The sequence below is a fragment of the Sprattus sprattus genome (genome assembly GCF_963457725.1).
Source record: "Sprattus sprattus genome assembly, chromosome: 14".
Taxonomy (NCBI): Eukaryota; Metazoa; Chordata; class Actinopteri; order Clupeiformes; family Clupeidae; genus Sprattus; species Sprattus sprattus.
In genome coordinates this window covers 28,601,771-28,621,884 of record NC_137912.1, presented here as the reverse complement: position 1 = coordinate 28,621,884, position 20,114 = coordinate 28,601,771, and the positions used below count along the sequence as shown (strand labels likewise).

The 20,114-nt window shown below is 44.3% G+C and overlaps 1 protein-coding gene across 1 annotated transcript in view; it reads left to right on the top strand.

Annotated features, from left to right (window-relative positions):
• Positions 1-20,114, top strand: part of unc80 (unc-80 homolog (C. elegans)) — a gene marked incomplete at both ends in the record, with an annotated part of 119,759 nt that overhangs the window by 66,596 nt on the left and 33,049 nt on the right. The window contains 13 exons of the mRNA XM_080851750.1: positions 5,990-6,090; positions 6,376-6,462; positions 6,687-6,870; positions 7,076-7,170; positions 9,190-9,279; positions 12,327-12,428; positions 13,686-13,866; positions 14,881-15,146; positions 15,543-15,677; positions 15,931-16,069; positions 16,755-16,851; positions 18,187-18,357; positions 19,227-19,319. Coding sequence (XP_080707876.1) covers positions 5,990-6,090; positions 6,376-6,462; positions 6,687-6,870; positions 7,076-7,170; positions 9,190-9,279; positions 12,327-12,428; positions 13,686-13,866; positions 14,881-15,146; positions 15,543-15,677; positions 15,931-16,069; positions 16,755-16,851; positions 18,187-18,357; positions 19,227-19,319 — 1,741 coding nt within the window. The remainder of the gene's footprint in view (positions 1-5,989; positions 6,091-6,375; positions 6,463-6,686; positions 6,871-7,075; positions 7,171-9,189; positions 9,280-12,326; positions 12,429-13,685; positions 13,867-14,880; positions 15,147-15,542; positions 15,678-15,930; positions 16,070-16,754; positions 16,852-18,186; positions 18,358-19,226; positions 19,320-20,114) is intronic.

Below are 20,114 nucleotides of genomic sequence, written 5' to 3'. Positions count from 1 at the left end.
AACGCATAAAGCCGTCGCCGCGGCCAAGCATGTGCCAGTGCGTCCTGGCCCAGGGGACTGGGGCCGTGGAGACTGGACCACAAGGGGCAGTGTGTCGATTCCTGGCAAGCAAAGAGGTCCACCTCTGCCCTGCCAAAGCGGTCCCAGATGGTGAGGACCACCGCTGGGTTGAGCCGCCACTCCCCGGGATCGGGGCCCCGCCGGGACAGCAGATCCGCGGCACTGTTGGCGGCCCCTGGCAAATACGCAGCCCGGAGGCTCAGGAGACGACGATGGGCCCACTGCAGCAGACGCTGGGCCACTCTCAAGCACTGGAGGGACTTGGTGCCACCCTGGTGGTTGATGTAGTACACCACCGTGCAATTGTCGGACCTCACCAAAACGTGTCTGCCGGCCAGGCCCGTGAGGAAGCGTTGCAGGCCGAGAAAGACAGCCTGCAGCTCCAACACATTGATGTGCTGCCGCCGCTGCAGAGAACTCCAGCGGCCTCTGGCCGTCCGGCACTGCCAGACCGCACCCCATCCTTCCAGGGAGGCGTCCGTGGTGACAACCTCCTGCCAGGAAGGGACGGCAGCCAGGGGGACACCCTGCAGGAGGTAAGCCCTCTGCCTCCAAGGACGGGGGAGCTTGTCGCAGGTGTAAGAGACCTTGACCAGCCTGTGCCCGTGCAAGGCCGGGTGGAGGCGGAGGTCGTTCAGCCACCTCTGGAGCGGGCGCAGTTCCAGCAGCCCCAGCGGAACCAGAGAAGAGGCAGCGGTCAGCATTACGAGGAGGCGTTGGAAGGACCTGAGGGAGAGTGACCTGCCACGCCTGAAGCGTCCGAGCAGCCGGTGGATGCAGACGATCCTGGCCGGAGAGACAGTAGCCCTCAACGACCTTGAGTCCAGATGGATGCCGAGAAACACAGACTCCTGGCTTGGAACCAACAAACTCTTCTTCAGGTTGACCCTTAGCCCCAGCTCCGCAACATGCGAGAGCACATGTGCGAAATCGGAGCGGGCCTGGGCCTCCGACCGGGAGCATATCAGCCAGTCGTCCAGGTAGGGCAGGATGCGCAAGCCCTGGGCCTGGAGCGGCTCCAATGCCGCCGCCACACACCGGGTGAAGACCCGGGGAGCCAATGCTATGCCAAAGGGCAGGACACGAAACTGGTACGCCTGCCCCTCGAAGGCAAACCGCAGGAACTGCCTGTGGTGTGGTGCAATCGGGACGTGAAAGTAAGCATCCTTCAGGTCGATCGCGGTGAACCAGTCGTCCGCTCGTATGCTGTGCAAAACATCCACAGTGCGGAGCATGTGAAACCGTAGGATCTTCAGATGGCAGTTCAAAGCCCTCAGGTCCAGTATAGGGCGGATACCGCCGTCTTTCTTTGGGACAAGAAAATAATTGGAGTAAAACCGACCTAGCAGTTTGCTCTGCTCGACTGGAGAGATGGCACCCTTCTCCAGGAGGCTGTAGATCTCTTGCCGGAGGACGAGGGCCTTCTGCGGGCAGGCCATGGTGGTGGTCTGGACCCCTTGGAATCTCGGCGGTCGGCGGTCGAACTGGATGCGGTAACCTTCTTCGAGGGTCAAGAGCACCCAGGGGTCCGAGGTCAGCTCTCTCCAGCGTCGGAGCTGCTCGCTGGAGAAGTGGCCGACCGCCGGCGTGACGACGTCAGCGTCGTCCAAATCGCCCCCGTCGGTCATCATAGGTGCGACGAGGGGCTGGTTGGGTGGAGGGAGCGGCGCCGAGATGTGTAGGGCCGGCGAAAGTCCCCGACCCGCCTTGAGTCCTCGGCCCGCCTTGAGTCCTGGCGGGTACGTGGCTGATATCGCGGCGTCCGAAATTGCTGCGCCGGCGCGGGCCCCCTGGAGGTCGAAGCCGCGTTGCCAAGTTGGGGAAGCTGGCGCAGACCGGCATACTGTTCCCGTTTCTGGACGACTTGAACGCTCCTGTCCAGGGCCTGTTGCGCGGCTTGGCGGCGGCGACTGTGCTAACCAAATTTGGCGGCGGGCGAGGGTCAAGAAGGACATGAGCCTTCCCAGTTCTCGCGCTGAATAGGCGAAGGCCTGGAGCGCAGCCTCGCAGAGCTCCTGAGAGCCCACGGCCGTCCCCTGAGATGTTTGGGTGAGGGCCAACAATAGGTGGGACGTGGAGTTGCTAAGGCGTCCCACCCGCGCCGCCGTGTCTTAGCTCCGGACAAGCAGATCATCTGTAATGCGGCACTGAGCGCGGGGGCACCTAGCGTCCGGGCGCAGAGCCTCGTTGGGGGACAGGACCAATGCTGCCATAGACGGCTCGATGTTGGGCATCTGCTGGAGGCCATACGCAGGGGCATCCTGCATGTCCGCCAGAGCCCTGCACTCGCTGGGGAGGTGCGAAAAACGTCTGGGGTCCGTCCAGCATCTCTGAAGCTCTTGGATGTAGGGGGCCGAGGGCGGCACGGCCAACGCGGAGGGTTGTGTGGAGCCTCTAAAGAAGGCGCTCTGCTGAGGCTGGCCCGCCGGGGTCGAGTCCAACCCCAGTCGGGCCAGTGCGGCCTTCAAGGCGGGCTGAATGGTGGAGCGCCCATGCTCCGACACTGCCACTGAGCCATGGCTGGTGGCCCGGGAGCCAGCCTGGGAGGCAGAGTCAGTGGCCCCAGACCCATCATAATCCAGGCTCTCCGAAGCCAGGATGGACACCTCGTCCAGGCCACGGGCGGCCGGTGACCGATTGGGAGGCGGTGGCGTGCGCGCGGGCTGCTGGTCAGCCGAAGGGGTACCACCGTCCGCCGGAGGTGGAAGGCGAGCCAACAGGGCCTTCATCTCCTCCAAGTCAGCAGACATCCTGCGGACCTTCGCCGCCAAAGGGACCGAGCGCGACTCATGCGCCTTGAAGGCGGGGCGTGAGGCCATCCCCTGGCGCCTGCTGGGCACTGTCGCTGCAGTAGACACGCCGCCCTGCCCCGCCGGGGTCAGGGAAGCTTCCTGTGGCGCAGCCACCAGTGCAAGCCTGGCAGTCCGTGCCTCCATGCTGAGGCACATGCAGTCAGCGTAGGCAAGGTCGGTCAAGCCCTGCTGTAAGAGGCCGAGACCCAGACAGGAGGGGCACTCGCGATGCCCCGTCTTCCATCTCGAGATTCGCCCGGCAGCTCACGCAGCAGTGAAGATACTCCATGTCAACCAGTCAGGCGAAGGCACCGGACAGGACAAGCTGACGAGAGAGGACAGGAGCGAGAGCACCCCAACAGTATATCTTGTCTTAAAAAACAAAGAGATAACCAAGGCCACAAGACACCCAGGGGCGAGAGCACCCCAACAGTATTTTTAGTCTTAATATAAAAAGACAACCAAGGCCACAAGACACCCAGGGGCGAGAGCACCCCAACAGTATTCTAGTCTTAATTAAAAAAGAAAACCAAGGCCACAAGACACCCAGGGGCCAAAGCACCCCAACAGTATTCTTAGTCTTAATATAAAAAGGCAACCAAGGCCACAAGACACCCAGGGGCGAGAGCACCCAACAGTATTCTTAGTCTTAATATAAAAAGACAACCAAGGCCACAAGACACCCAGGAGCGAGAGCACCCCAACAGTATTCTAGTCTTGATTAAAAAAGAAAACCAAGGCCACAAGACACCCAGGGGCGAGAGCACCCCAACAATATTATTATTTTACAAAAAATAACAAGGGTCAAACAAGCTAGGCTAGACTAAGCCTGCAAGCAACCAATAATCAGAATCAAAATAATGATAACAAAGGCTACGTTATCAATAACCAACACAAAATGAAAGAGCTAGGCGGCAACAGAACACAGGGGCGAGCACACCCCAATAGTCAGCGGTAGTATTGCTAAGGTAAACTTCGTTAAATAAGAAGGGCAGCCCACAGGCAAACCAAGAAGGCTACAAACAAGGTAGCTACATGGCAACAAAAAGGGCGCCGGGCACCACTAAATATCGCTAATAAATCAAACAGCGGCGAGAAACACCGCTACAAACAAACTGGTAAGAAAAACAACCTTACCTCCAATGCAACGCCAAGGCAGCCTCCCGCGGCGAGGGACACACCGCTTCGGAGGGCCAGGCAGCCAGCCCCAGCCGAGCGAGAGCACTCAGAATATGAAGGCAGCGCAACGGCGAAATAAGCAGTGAAAAAATAAATATAATTCAAATGACCAAAACGCAGTCTCTTTGGGGGGTGAAATCCCGGCCCCAACCAAACAAGGTACGAAACTTCGGCGCTTCAGTCCACAATCAATCTCCAAACCTGCAAACGCAAATGCGAGAAGTGAAAGAGGTCACTTCCTGGGTTCACCGGTGTCTTAACCCCTGTCACGGGGTCACCGGGTGACGTCACCCAGGTCACGTTTGACTTTGTTGTTATTATGTCTCGACCTGCACGTTCCGTGTGATAATATCCATGTGCTGTAAGCACCGCCTCTGGCGGTCAGTAGGAACGATATAGAACATCACATTAGCGTGCTCTAAAACTGCCAATAATAAACAGAGAGTGCTGATATTTTGTGTAAGTTTGTAACATTTTCATAACCATCCAGCACTTTATTGCTGATTGTAAAATCAGTAGTATCTGATCTTATTGATACTCTACTATTTGGAAAGCAGGTTTGGTTATGACAGTGGAGTTCACAGGTGGCTTTGGAAATACAAAGCAGCAATATTAATTATCTTTCCTGCAGGACTGTGTGGTTTCTGCTGTGAGACTTAATGATGTTGCAGAGCTCAGGGTCTGTCTCTCGGCAGGCAGCTTGCGTGATATAAATGTATCAGTCAAATCTCAAATATCAGTTCAATCTCTCATTAGGACCTCCATCCTTTTCTCAAATAATCTTACTACTGCCACAGGGTTGCTTTGTAGAAAACATTTGGACATTTAGACATTTAGTAGCCCAGTCCAACTCTAAGGGTTTGTATTCTAATTGTCACTTGATTAAGCTGGTTGGAAGAAAATCAGAGCAGAGTTTGAACGGAGTGTATAATTTAGGGTTAGGGTAATTGTCATTCTGTGATTGGGTTTTTGTGTTCAGGCAACACAGTCCCTCCAGTTGTAGTATTATTCTAGTATAAGTGACATGAATTGGAGGAGGGAAGATACCAGGGGTCTGTCTGGGGGAAGTAGCTGTGACCTAATGAAGGTGTGCAGGCTCATACATATTGAGTACAGATGGAAGGCCTAGCCAGTAGTACTTGGCAATTTGCCCACTGACAATAACCATTGTCTAAATCAGGGGTTTTCAACAGGGGGTCGGTGACAGCATTGCAGGGGTACGCGACATGAGCCTATGTTGATTTTTTTATTTTTGATTGATTGTTTATTTTTATAAATTTGCTTTGATATTTCCACACATTTCCTAGGCTCATACACATTGAGTGCAGATGGAAGGACTAGCCAGTGGTACTAGGCAATTTGCCCATTTGACAATAAACATTATTTATAGGACACTAAAGGACAATAACAATAGTCAGTCATGACAATTGTATGTCATGAAGTACAATGTTTTACTTGCCAGATGTCCTATCCCTAAGCAATAAGTTACAGGTTGAACTTGGAATAAAAGGTCACAGGTTTGAATCCGGCCTGTCTACTCCCCACCTCTTCTCCCCTCTCATTTCCTGTCCCACTCTTCACTGTACTATCGATTTAAGCCAAAAAAGCCCAAAACAAATCTTTAAAAGGCCTTACATTGAGCTGTCAGTATTAGAGAGTGTACATCAGGCAGAGCATGCATGTCTGATCTTATGTATGACACAGATATGGACAAACTTTACGTTTTTGCTGTGTTCTTTAGTTTTTTGGTCCACCAACATCTCTTCGGATGACAGCTTTATTTTTATTCAAGTGTAGTTACAATCCTGATTGAAGCCACTCCGAACACACCCACCCCAATACAGTGTGAAACAAAGTGGCATAAAGCAACAAACAGACAAGCAGGCAGACATACACTCACTCTCTTTTAATCTCTCACTCCATCTCTCTATCCATCTCTCTGTCTCTGTCTTTCTTAGTGAGTGCTGTGGCACAGCAGGTGTTGTGGAACTGTCTCGTTGAAGATCCTGCTTTAGTGCTTCGACATTTCCTGGAGAAGCTCACCGTTAGCAACAGACAGGTATATAAAGACTACGTCATATTTCAGCAAAAAACAATTATAATAGTAATAGTAAATAGTAATAACTTAACAATGTGCTCATAAGGTAGAGATATACAGTATGCTGACACAGTAGGTTGCCATCCCTGTGCATTATCAGCAACATATAAGCAACTGCCTATTGAAAGCATACTGCATATGAAAAATCTAATGTTACCTACTGCTCTTGCACACTGACATTGTATCATTTGTACAACATGTTGTACAACCACAAAGCGTGAACTATAATATTGTTATACTTTTTAGGATGAGCTGATATATATGCTGAGAAAGCTACTGCTTAACATTGGAGATATGCCTGCCCAGACGTCCCACATTCTCTTCAACTACCTGGTGAGCCTTCAAGTACTTTCTGGTGTTTCTTTCTTTGTTTATTACCACTGGTGTGTCAGATCTCTCACATCAATCAACTACCAAAGAAATAACTAAAATACCATAACCAAATTCTCATCATACCTATTACTTAATATATTAAACCAGAAATGGGCTTTCAAAATGAAATGATCCCATCTGTAGGATGTCTATGTGATGTTTGCTGTGTCGGTTTCCTGTGCCAGGTGGGCTTGATCATGTATTTTGTGCGCACACCATGTGAGTGGGGTATGGATGCCATATCAGCTACACTCACATTCCTGTGGGAGGTGGTTGGCTACGTGGAGGGGCTGTTCTTTAAGGATCTCAAGCAGACCATGAAGAAGGAACAGTGTGAGGTCAAGCTGCTGGTTACGGCCTCTATGCCAGGTAAACTTAATATGAGCAGAATCACAACATGGTCTGGTAGGTTACGATTTGACTTCTTTTTATTTTCATATGCCACGATTCTCTTACAAATCATGAAATGTAGTTGTCTAGTGATTCAGTATAAGGTACCAAGCATCATAGGTCTGAAGTCGGCTTACTTTTGTAAATGTTCTGATTGTGCTTCTGTCCTAATCTGTTATCACAGGAACCAAGACTTTGGTGGTACATGGACAGAATGAGTGTGACATCCCCACACAGCTGCCTGTGCACGAGGACACCCAGTTCGAGGCACTTCTTAAGGTTGGACTTTCTTGTGCAGAGGCTAGATTGGCTCACAGGTGTTAGGCGCAGTGTATTGTGCTGGAGTTAAGGTTTTTATATTTAGCAGATGGTTTTATCCAAGGCGAGACTAATATTTTGAATATGAACAAGCAGAAATGTTATTTCTGAGGGTGGTAATAATGTCCTGCTACCTGAATGCCTATAATAAAACACTTGGGTTCTATCGCATTATTTAGCTGTTTCTGATTGGACGAGAGACGTTCCAAGCCATGGATTATCCCAGAACAACCCAATGGGGACTTTTCACAGCTAATAATAAATCACTCCACGATGAAGCATTCTATAGCGCATTGATCAGAATCAGAATCAGAATCAGAATTCTTTTAATGGCCAAGTATATTCACACATACAGGAAATTGACTTGGTGTGGTTGGTGCATAAGACATAAGACATAACATAAACTTGAAAAAAAAAAGATAAACTTGCAGAGCATAGTCTGCCGCCATGAGGTTCTTTGTGTTAATAATGTAATACTCCCAGACGGCTGACATCTGTAATTATCTTTTCCCTTTAAGACCAACTGAAGGTTTTGCTGAACAAATTGTCAGCTCTGTATTTCTATTTCATAAAACTGTTAGATTCTGGTGTTTTTGATTGAATTGTCTTTCTAAATTAAGCTATACTAAGTTGACTATAATAAAAATAAAAGACTTAATTTCAGCTGACACTGAAGTGAAAATCTTGAAAGCATTAATTGATTAAAATGAAATAGCGTTAAAACAGAATTGTGTGACTAGAGAATAACTGTAAGATAGAGTTGTAAGTCTTCTGGACCATCAGATGTAGAGTGCCAGTTAAAGATTATTTGTGTCCATTGCATTCAGATGTTCTTGCAATGGCTGTGTGATGTTTATCTACAGTGTGTCCACTCTCCAGTGTGACTCTCACGATGGCTCTCGCTTCTCTTCCGATGAGTGTCCTAATAGCCCTCAACTATACCACTAGTAACTTGTAGTTTGGTTGTGATCATACCTGATACCAAAACACATACTCATCTCACCCATATTAATAAGAATAAACAGAGCTGCAAGTTGTGATCATTGGGGTCCAAGCAGCATTGTGCAAATTGCCCCAAGTGGCCAAAGTGTTAATCATTCCACCGGTTGGAAGAGGACAATTGGAGTTATGGAGGAGTTTTGGATAGAATTTAGAAAATGGACCACAATCAGCTACAGAAAATAATTGTGATTTGGCTTCTTGTAATGCCGCCTTATTACATAGATTTCTATGTGCCAGTTGGCACTTTAGGAAATGTGAGCATATGTGGCAAAGTACTCAGGAGTGAACTAATGTTAATGCTTTCAGGACTGACACAATGTCTGAATCACTTAACCTACCACTCCACATTTGTTTGGCACTGCTAGCCTGCAACTTGGCATGCATAAGCTAGGTAACTTAATGTGCTTGCTTTGACATACAGTGTAGGCTCGTACTGCTAAAGTGTAATGTTTTAATGAAACACTTTTATATAATATTGACGATTACATGACATGTGATTGAAATTTACAAAAGATATATTACCAATTGCTAAAAATGGACAGGTTTATTATGATTTTGAGATTTTACTCAAAAAAAAGAATCCTCCTAAGAAGCTAGAGATGAATGGCACATGGAAGTAGTCACGTCACCAATATGAAGTACTCACACCCTCATCTAATTTAGTAAATGGCTAAAACGAACGAAATGGAGTAAAAAAAGACAGCATTCTGGTGCATAATGCCACTTTAAATGAGTAATTCACATAGAAATGGACACTTGGAAACAATTCCACAAGATTGTAAATGTTCACAACAATTTTTCTCTATATCCATCCACACACAATAGGAGGAGGAGTGTCTATGCTATATGAAGGTGGATATGTCAACCATACCCGCCATTTGCAGTTTTGACACGTGACCACATTTTTATGGTGTGTTCAGTATAGTTTGCTATTAATTCATGTAAATGTTGATCATTTTATGTGTTGTTTCTTATCAGGAGTGTCTGGAGTTCTTCAATATTCCAGAGGCACGCTCTGCTCAATACTTCCTTATGGACAAGCGCTGGAACCTCATTCATTATGCAAAGGTCACACAAGTTTATCATTCTCTCTACAAAAAGTTTCTTAATTATAAGGGTTTGTTTACCAAAAGATCCGTCTAGATATGATTAGAGCAAATGTTCCTTTTTGTAGCCAGGGGGCATATGACAAAATGCAGAGGAGGCGTGGCTAATTGAGTCGGTATAAGAACATAATACGCACTGCACATTCAAAATAAACATGATCAGAATAGGCACCAAATACACACTGCACATTCAAAATAAACATGAGTCATATCAGCACCAAATACACACTGCACATTCAAAATAAACATGATCAGTATAAGCACCAAATACACACTGCACATTCAAAGTAAACATGAGTCATATAAGCACCAAATACACACTGCACATTCAAATCAAACATGATCAGTATAGGCACCAAATACACACTGCACATTCAAAATAAACATGCCTGCATGTTAGCCTCTAGCATGGATGAGAACTCAGCTCATCTCCCTGTTTAAAAATGTATATGCACACAGCACTACACTACACTACAGGCAGTACTGTCAGTTATCTCGTTGCCTACATTGAACAGGCAAATCATGTTAACATTAGTTGAGCAAAATAGGTTAACTTTATTGTGATACAGTGAGGCTGAAAACCGCCATTGTACCTTCAATATAATTAAAATGAATACATTGGATAAGTGATAGTAGTCATTGTGACAGATGAGTAAGGGATAATGGCTGACGAGCTGTACAGTTCTACAAAGATAATGGACGATGCGGGGCAAAGAACTCCACGACGCGCAGCGGATTGGAGTTGCTCCGCGAAGTCCATTATCTTTGTAGAACTGTACAGCTCGAAGGCCGTTATCCCGCTTATCTCCCATTTACAACATCCAAAAATGTTTTTATTATTATTATTATTTAGAATTTCCTTTATCTTTAGGAAACTTAATATGCATAATAACCTGATGAATTCTTGATTTGAAGCCTAGTGCTCACGTTAGAGAAGTCCTTAAAAAAAAAAAAAATTCAAGAGCATTGATATGGAACTGCGATTTAACTTTTCTACTGGGACTACGTCCAAGGTGTCCGGTTATACGAACTTTATGTACACCCCATTAGCCAATCAGAAAACAGTATTTCGTTCCAGAGGGAGATAATAATTAAAATTAATTTATACCATGTATTGGAAGACTCAGTCGTGGGTTTGTCAGTAATGATCCAGGTTTAATCTTGAAACAATGGCGGCCACCATTGTGAGACAGAGCTTGAGCTCCACTCACCCAGAGCTTCGCCTCAAGACTATCTACCTGTCTCTTAAAGGACAGGGTCTTATATACATAATGTTTAGGGGTGTAACCATCTATTCAAATAGGCCATGGCTGCAGACTCTCTGTCCTGACCCGGAGGGGGAAGGGGTTTTCTCACCTCCGTCCCCAGGTCAAATCAAAGAGTCTCACCCAGGAATGCTTACATGCTAATAAAAGTAACATTTATACTAGCTACAAATAAGATGGATATTGACTATGGCATATCCTTATTAACTATGAATACCGGTCCCTTCACAGATTAAGTGCAAGGTTAGAACTATAGAATGGCAACATAGAACAATACGTATGTACTGACAATAGAATGTATTATATGTAAAGGAGAGCCTTTGTTTACCATATCATCATATCATCATATCATCATATCATAATAATTTATTATATCTTCTTACACGGCTCTTCTTAATGTTGTAGAATGTTCCTTCTAAACCTGATTGTTCAAATCCTTGATTGTGATTGGCTAAAAGCCGTTGTAAAATCCAGCATTACCTTACAATTTGACCTGATTACATTCCATATTACTGCGCAGCGAATGGCAAGGCATTCATATAGCGCATTTCATACCCAGTGTTCCATCTGGCTGTTGCGTTGCTTCAAGGGTTGCGTGGCAACGATTTATTTAGGAACTATACTTTTTAGTGGCGGAAGAATGACGGTTTATCATTAAACTATTGTTTCTTAAATTGAATTGTCTTTATTTATGAAACCATATCAAATATGTGTAGTAACAGGTTTAGAAAAGCAATAAGCCCCGCGAGTCCGTGCTTTGCGCTGATTTTAGAACAGGTAAGGGGGTTTAACGGCACTCCGCTTCGCGTCGTGCCTAACAACTCCCTTACCTGTTCTAAAATCAGCGCAAAGCACGGCCTCTTGGGGCTTATTGCTTAAATTCACTTTTGACTCTGATTCACGTCTTTCGTAGCACTCCACAAGTAGTCCGGTAACTTATCAACCCAGCTCAATGGAGTTTCAGCTGACAGTTGAGAAGCTGTGTTCTACTGTGTTCAGCTGTGTTTTGACGGCAACATCATTGGCAAATTATTTCTCTGCTTTTTACCACTACGAATGGTATCAAATAAATTGTAAAAAGACACACTGTGTTAAGTTATTTTTTTGTTTTGTAGGTAATAAGCCGGATAGTGAATAGAAAATAAGCCCCTTCAGGGCGAAGCAACACCCCTCTGCTTCGTGTCGGGGTGCTGTTCGCCCTGTCTGGGCTTATTTTCCAGATAATGACCGGCGTTCTATACATTATCCCTTACTTAAACATGATATCCTATCTTGTTAAAAACTGGCCACCACATCTCCATGCTAAATGAAGTGTAAATGTTTCTTTAAGTTGTGTCATCCCAAAACGTGTGCTGGTACGGAGGAGGAGGCAGTGAGCTTGATAAATGTGTGGTTGACATCATCCTTATAAAGGAACTAGCTAAATGGCATACTATGCTAAAACCGGCATGTCTTTGCCAAGCTCAAGATGATTAAGTGTATCTAGTGCTTCACATTTCATGACATTCCCACAGAGTATTACTGCCTTCTGTTGTGTATAAATTGTGAACGTTTTCTTCTTTGTGTATTACTGATAAATGCATCACAATTTCAGGTGCAGAAGTGACATCTACAATGCAGCCCGATACCTCTTCTTAAATTGGCTTTTTGGAGAACTGAGTGCTAATATTAAGATACATATTGTACACTTGTTTCTAGTTATCTTTTATCCTGGAATCTCATACCCCCTGTTTGTTCTTCCCAGACTTATGTGAGAGACATTTACCCCTTCAGAAGATCCGTGTCTCCTCAGCTCAACCTGGTACACATGCTGCCAGAGAAAGGCCAAGAGCTCATTCAGAAGCAGGTTGGTATTGTCATGTGTTTACACATCTCTATATAGGCCTCTTTGATCACTACTCATTCAGAAGCAGGTTGGTTCCCTTGTGTGTTTACACATCTCTATATAGGCCTCTTTGATCACTACTCATTCAGAGGCAGGTTGGTTCTGTCACATCTCTATATAGGCCTCTTTGATCACTACTCATTCAGAAGCAGGTTGGTTCTGTCACATTTCTATATGGGCCTCTTTGATCACTACTCATTCAGAAGCAGGTTGGTTCCCTTGTGTGTTTACACATCTCTATATAGGCCTCTTTGATCACTACTCATTCAGAGGCAGGTTGGTTCTGTCACATTTCTATATAGGCCTCTTTGATCACTACTCATTCAGAAGCAGGTTGGTTCTGTCACATTTCTATATGGGCCTCTTTGATCACTACTCATTCAGAAGCAGGTTGGTTCTGTCATGTGTCTACACATCTCTATATAGGCCTCTTTGATCACTACCTAGATACATGGTCTTCTCAAAACTTAGCATAATGCATGCATTTATGAATTTGTTCATTTTTTCCAGAAAAATATCTTGTCCAATTCCCAAATTGATCAATGATGATCTAATAACTCACAGATAAAATATCCGTCACAAGATAAAGAGAGGTTAAGTGTATGGACCAACCACAGTTTTGTGACAAGTCAGTTAGTCTTTACAGAATTGTAGTTTAACACAGGTAAACATGTTCAATTCCTTGTGCTATTTATTGGTTGGGCACAGTGGTTAATCCTCTCACTGTCAAATGCAAGTACTCATACCAAACATCATAACCTAACCAAAATATAAACTGCCCAACCATAGAAACTGAGCAGCGGAATACAATAATGCATAACTACTTGGTAAAAGTCTAAGGCCCTCCTTCACACTACAACATGATCTCTCTGTAGCCTACAACAACTAAACACAACAACATGACTGCCCAACCATTGAACCTGAGCAGAAGGTTACAACAACAAAGCTGCCATCTTGAGCATTTCACAAGGGTTGTCAAGCAGGCACCTTCCTTCATCAGTGTTTTGTTGAATAACATAAAATAAGTTGCAAAACAATATGTCATGTTGAGGAATTGTTGGGTCTCTCTGGTCCAGAGAGCTGAGCTGTTTAGTCAGAAGTCACTGCAGTAAGAAGGCTATCTGATGCTAGCTACCTCATGTATCATAACAGGGTTGAAACCAACCTGTGTGTGTTTTGTACTGAAACAAAAGTGTGTTTTGGACTTTTAAATTGCAGGTGTTCACCCGTAAGCTGGAGGAGGTTGGACGTGTTCTCTTCCTCATCTCCTTAACACAGAACATGCCACCTTCACACAAGCAGTCGCATGTGTCTCTTCTGCAAGAAGACCTGCTGCGTCTTCCCTCATTTCCCAGAACTGCTATCAATGCTGAGTTCTCCCTTTTCAACGAGTCACAGGGTACACAGCAATGCAAACATACTTACATTCATACATACATTCATACATACATACACACATACGCACATACGCACATACGCACATACGCACACACGCACACACGCACACACACACACACGCACACACACACACACACACACACACACACACACACACACACACACACACACACACACACACACACACACACACATACATACATACATACATACATACATTCTCTGATGAGCCAAAACATTATGACCACTCACAGATGACAGGAATGACTAAACAATACCTTCCTGTAATTAACATGCTGGACATTGAACACATGTAAAGTGTAAAGACTTGAATGTGGATACAGATAAATAATTTACGTATGTGTGCTATGTGCAGAAGCAGTTGTAGCGCACCTAGTCAGTCTTGAGACCACTTCCATTTTGTACTAACCACTGGTTGGTACCTATAGGGGGAGCTCCAAGGACTGGTGGATTACTGGTCTGCCTCTGGCGAAAGGCACTTACCACTTTTTAGTACCACTAGGGAGAGCTTTAGAGAATATTCATATGTTGATGATGGGTCATTGCTGTCTTCAGCTTGATCTTTCAGCAGGAGCTCTAAAAACTAGCCATTGACCAGTTTGGACTACACTGGCACTTCTCAGAGAAGTTGGTCTCTTGTACCTTTTCAGAACACTAAATGTTATAATGTAATGTATATTACAAGCAACAATGCACCTGTGGGGTCACTGGCCAGTTTCAGGAGATTTACCTGCTGAAATGGTAAGTGTTGTATTAGTCATTAGTTGATGATGGCACGGACTGGTCAGTTAGCCTGTCTCTGGAGTGCCCCCTTCTGGTAATAACCAGAGGTTAGAAGAAGGCGCTAGTGCTTACAAGAATGACCAGCATGAGCTACAACCTTTGAGTGTGTGTGTTATACAGATGCACATTTCTGTATATGCAATAGCCCTACAAGGAGTTGACGATTGTAACCTATGTGTTTCTTTGTGTATTCCAATGTATTTGTGTGCAGGTAAAGAGCTGTTCGGTTTGGACACCCTTCACAAGATGCTGTGGATTAAGCTCTTGGAGGAGATGTTTCTGGGCATGCCCAGTGAACACCCTTGGGGAGATGAGATGATGCTGTTCTTAAATGTGTTGAACGGGGCACTGCTACTGCACCCAGAGGACAGCGCCCTCCTCAGGCAGTACACCGCCACTGCCATCAACACAGCTGTGCACTTCAACCATCTCTTTTCTCTCAGTGGATACCAGTGGATTTTGCCAACAATTTTGCAGGTGAAGCATAGAGACAGGTGGAAATTGTTGCTGTCGGGCAGCAAGCCCATATCAGCATGGCATTGTCAGTACCATGCATACTGTAAGAGCATGGTCTTGCATGTCCAAGAGAAAATGCTTTCTGAACTCGGCACCCCTCTCTTATCTTCGAGAAGAGATTAATTCCTGCATTGTCATTAGTACTGACATTCATTACAATTATTACTTTGAGTAATGTGTTCACTCTCAACAGGTCCCTAACTTAGCAATCAATAGCTGTATTGATGTTCCCTTAATTGTAAACCACTTTGCATAAAAGCGTCATCCAAATGAATACATGTAAATGTATTCACTGTGTTAATGAACAGTATTATATACAATCATGGACAGCCATCTGAGTAATGCGTGTGTGTGCAGGTGTACTCCGACTACGAAAGTAACCCGTTGTTCAGGAAGGGAATTGAGTTCTGCTGCCGCCAGTTCTACATCCTCCACCGCAAACCTTTCGTCCTGCAGCTGTTTGCCAGTGTTGCACCACTGCTGGAGTTCACAGTAAGTGGAGTTCAGAGTGAGACAAATATATATCCCTTTAATAATCACTATATACTTTTTATTCTCTTTCATATCTTGTAATCAGTGGCTGTAAAATGATAACACCACAGCTCTACTAATCTGAAGACTGAATGCTGTACAGAATGATCCTTGTGTCTGCACATCCATTTGTGTTTGTTTATGTTTTGAGTGAATGCTGTGTAAAATGATCCTTGTGTCTGCACATTCATTTGTGTTTGTTCATGTTTCTCAGACCAGCACCAGCACTGGGTTATCCAAAGGAGTGTCAGCCCAGTGTCTCTTTGACCTGCTGGTGTCTTTGGAGGGGGAGACTTATGATGCACTTGATGCCCTCCAGCTTGTGAAGGCAGAGAAGCCACTACGTTCACTGGGTAATTGAAATACACACACAAAGGCCAAACTAAGTGAACATGTAATAATAATGTGATATGGTGTGATACAGTATCCTTCCATAGGTAGGAGGGTATAAGTTTAATACAACAATAACAGTAGAGGTGATTTTCTAGACTGCAGAATGTACAGGGACCACACAACGTTTTATTTGACAGAACCTTTCTTATCCACTCACAGGTGTATGTCTAACTTAACTAATTGATTTAACATTAAACTGACAGTATGGGTGCTTTTCCACTATGGGGTAAAGCTTCAGACCTCTGTGCTTCTATTTCTGAGGCTGGACGGGTTTCTTCCCGGCAATGGGACTGAAAAACAGGTAGCACTACTTAGGCTAACTAGCAATGGAAATAAATGAAAAAAATATCTAAATTATTTAATTCAAACTTAAATGATCTTGATCGAAAGATAGTTTTGAGGGTTTGTTTGAATGATGCAATAGTGGGAGCATGACTGATGGGGATGGGGAGGGCAATCCAGAGGGTGGGTGCAGCCACAGAGAAAGCCCTGTCACCCCAGGTCCTAAGATAGCTATGTACCAACATGAAAAGCTGTTGGTAGGCTACAGTATTGTTGGATGTCGGACATGTCGGATGCTCTCTGAAGTTACAAATTCACATTCACAATGATCATGCTCTTTGTTTGATGTGTGTTTATTAATAGACTTCTGCTATGGTAATGAGGACCTAGCCTTCTCCATCAGCGACTCCATCAAACTCTGTGTGACAGTTGTTGCATATGCTCCTGAGTCCTTCAGAAGGTAAGAATCATTGGAAGACATTGTTAACGAACACTTGCCAGATCCATGACAGACAAAGGGGCTTAAGGAGCGCACCAGGATGAATCTACCCATTCAGAGAATCTACCCATTCTTCAGAGCCTGGTAGACCCCTGCGTGACTGAGAGAAACCCACTTGCGGTGGTGTTATCAATGTGGCCAAGGCTTCTGCTATTAGACTTAAGTCAAGGGTAGAATAGGCTGACAACTTCTTTTTAAAGGAGGATCACACCCTTTATGAATAAATTCATAAATATTTCTGTGGTCAAACCAGAGATGTTTAATGGGAGGAACACTTCAATAGTCTTTGCTTAACTTCATTTAGAAAATAAGTCAATTTCAGCTCATGGAAGTAGCCTACAGAAGTGATAGTTTACATTGCACATAACATTACAGCCTTTTTTTGCTTTTTATATGCATACTGCAACATCCAACATTGCTTCTGAATGACATTTCGGTGATGAGTCAAATAACCCAGGGGTTTTCAACCAGGGGTCCATGGCCCACTGATGGTCCGTGACGGCATTGCAGGGGGTCTGCGACATGAGCCTATGTTGATCAGTTCACGATTGAATATTTGTATAAATTCACTTTGATATATCAACACATTTCCAGATTACTCTTGACTATCGTAAATATGTGCACTGGGGTAGGGGGGCGTGGCGATGGCGGTTAGTGATCTACCTTGATAACTGCACATATTTAAGTGGCAATAAACCCAATTCTAGGGCTAGCGATGTACCCTGATAAATTCACATATTTATGTGTTATAGGCAGAATATCTGTGCAGGGGGAGGGGGCATGGCGGCGGTGGTTACAAACACACACCTGCGTGCAGGCACATCAATTGGGCTACAAATTACATTCCAGAATGGTGGTCACTGGGACTAAACCAGTTGAAAACCCCTGAATTAACCCATTAAATGATACATTTTTTATAAGCAGATAAGCTTCATTTTGTGGATTGTGGGAAAGTGTGCTTGTGGTGTTTTTCTCTAACGTGAATGCCATTTGCTTTATCTAATAAAATAAATCCATAATTTTAAAGTGTGGCTTTAGCTTTAAGTGTCAAAATTCTTACTTGTGGCATTGTATGTCATTTTGCAGTTTGTGTTCAAGACATACATTTGGCCAAATACATACAAATACAAAATACCTGACCAAAAATTTGAGGGCATTGCTTGAGAAGTCGACTTGGAAGATGTATTTTTACAATGACTAAATACTGTACATCTGAGTTGTACTTTCTAGTCAAACACAAGTTAATTTGTGTTGTTGTGTTGTGTTGTGTTGTGTGTTTGTATGTTGTGTTTGTAGTTTACAGATGCTGATGGTTCTAGAGGCATTGGTACCATGCTATCTGCAGAAACTGAAGAAGAACACAGTGGCGATGGAATCAGCATGTGCAGCCAGGGATGAGATAGCTGCTCTTGCAGCACTGGCTACATCACTACAAGCCTTACTCTACAGTGTAGAGTCTTTGACACGGTACATTCATCACTACAGGCCTTACTCTACAATGTCGAGTCTCTCACATGGTACATTCACTTGCTACATCACTACAGGCCTTACTTTACAGTGTAGAGTCTTTGACACGGTACATTCATCACTACAGGCCTTACTCTACAATGTCGAGTCTCTCACATGGTACATTCACTTGCTACATCACTACAGGCCTTACTTTACAGTGTAGTCTTTGACACGGCACATTCATGGATTTACACATGCACACACATACAAACATACACAAATTAATTTTAAAAGTTTGTGAACCCTGAAAATCTACATAAATCTAACCTAAAATGTGAGAAGATAAAAAATCTCCACGTCTGTGGATCATATAAAATCACAAAAATTCTCTTCTCAATTACTATATTAACCAAATGATTAAACATAAAATAACCTCAATGTGGAAAAAGTATGTGAAAAGCATTGCCCTACGTGTATGGCATAACAGTATTGCACAAATAGGGCAACATCAAGGGGGGGCTTTTTACCATACACTTTTAGGATTTGCCATAAACTTCCTTTACAGACAAATAGCAATAGGGACAGAAGGACAAAAGAAACCTAAGGAACACTATGTATGCCTTTACACTTAGAGCCAACATAGAATGGCATTATTGTTATGTAGGCTCACTTGCTTCTCGTTAGTCTGGCTTCCTTTGTGTGTTGGGTTGATGCAGTAGACAATGGAAGCTAAGCACTTCAATGAAAAACACATTTATCCGTTCTTAAAGATTCCAATAAGACACACAAAATTAAAGTGTTTTTTTTTTGTATGCTAATTTTGGAGTATGTCAAAAGCTATAGGTCAGTTGACCTCTGAATATAATTCTAAATGTTCTTCTTTGTAGACCAATGACAGCCCCTCAGCTGAGTCGCTGTGATCAAGGTCATAAAGGAGCCACCGCTGCCAACCACACCATGTCTGGAGGAGCCAACGTACGGTGAGACCACCTCTTTCTCTTCAGTACACACAGAACAGTTTGATCAAGGTCATAAGGTCACCGCTGCCAACCACACTATGTATGGAGGAGACCTCTCTCTCTTCTGTACACACAGATCGGTTTGATCAAGGTCATAAGGTCACCGCCACCAACACATCACAGTTAAAGTTGTATTAGCATTGATTGATTCACATCGATATGAATGGATGACATGACTAACAAGTGGTGGAAAAGTAATATGAAATTATTTGTTCAGTGAATTAGCGCGTTCTGTCCAAAACAGTCACAGTCAACGTTTTTCTAATGTCAACACATTGGTATAGGCTACCACATAACTATCATCTGAAATATCACGGTATGTCGCAACAAACCTTTGACCTAAAAGAATATTCAGTATGGAATGGGAATAGATCAGAGCATTATCTTTTATCGCGGTTGACACATATGCCCTGATTGCTGTGTGCAGGTGAAGTTTCCTGTGAAAATGGGATAGTATTTCTCTCCATGAATTCGCGGCCACCTGAACGTCCTTATACGTGTTTAACCCTTCAGGGACAGTATAGCCTGTTTGACTTTTTTAGGAAGTCTAACATGCCTTGAGGTTTCTTTATATTTCCCCTAGCTATAAGTATTGATGCACAAGTGGCTTATATGATTATGTTATAAAGGACATCAGCAAAAACAACATCAGAGTAAAAGGAATGTTGTCAAATAAAATCAAATGTAAAATCACCCTTACAAATGGCCAAGTTCATACAGGAAACGGGAGAGACGCCCCTAATTAGTGACAACGCA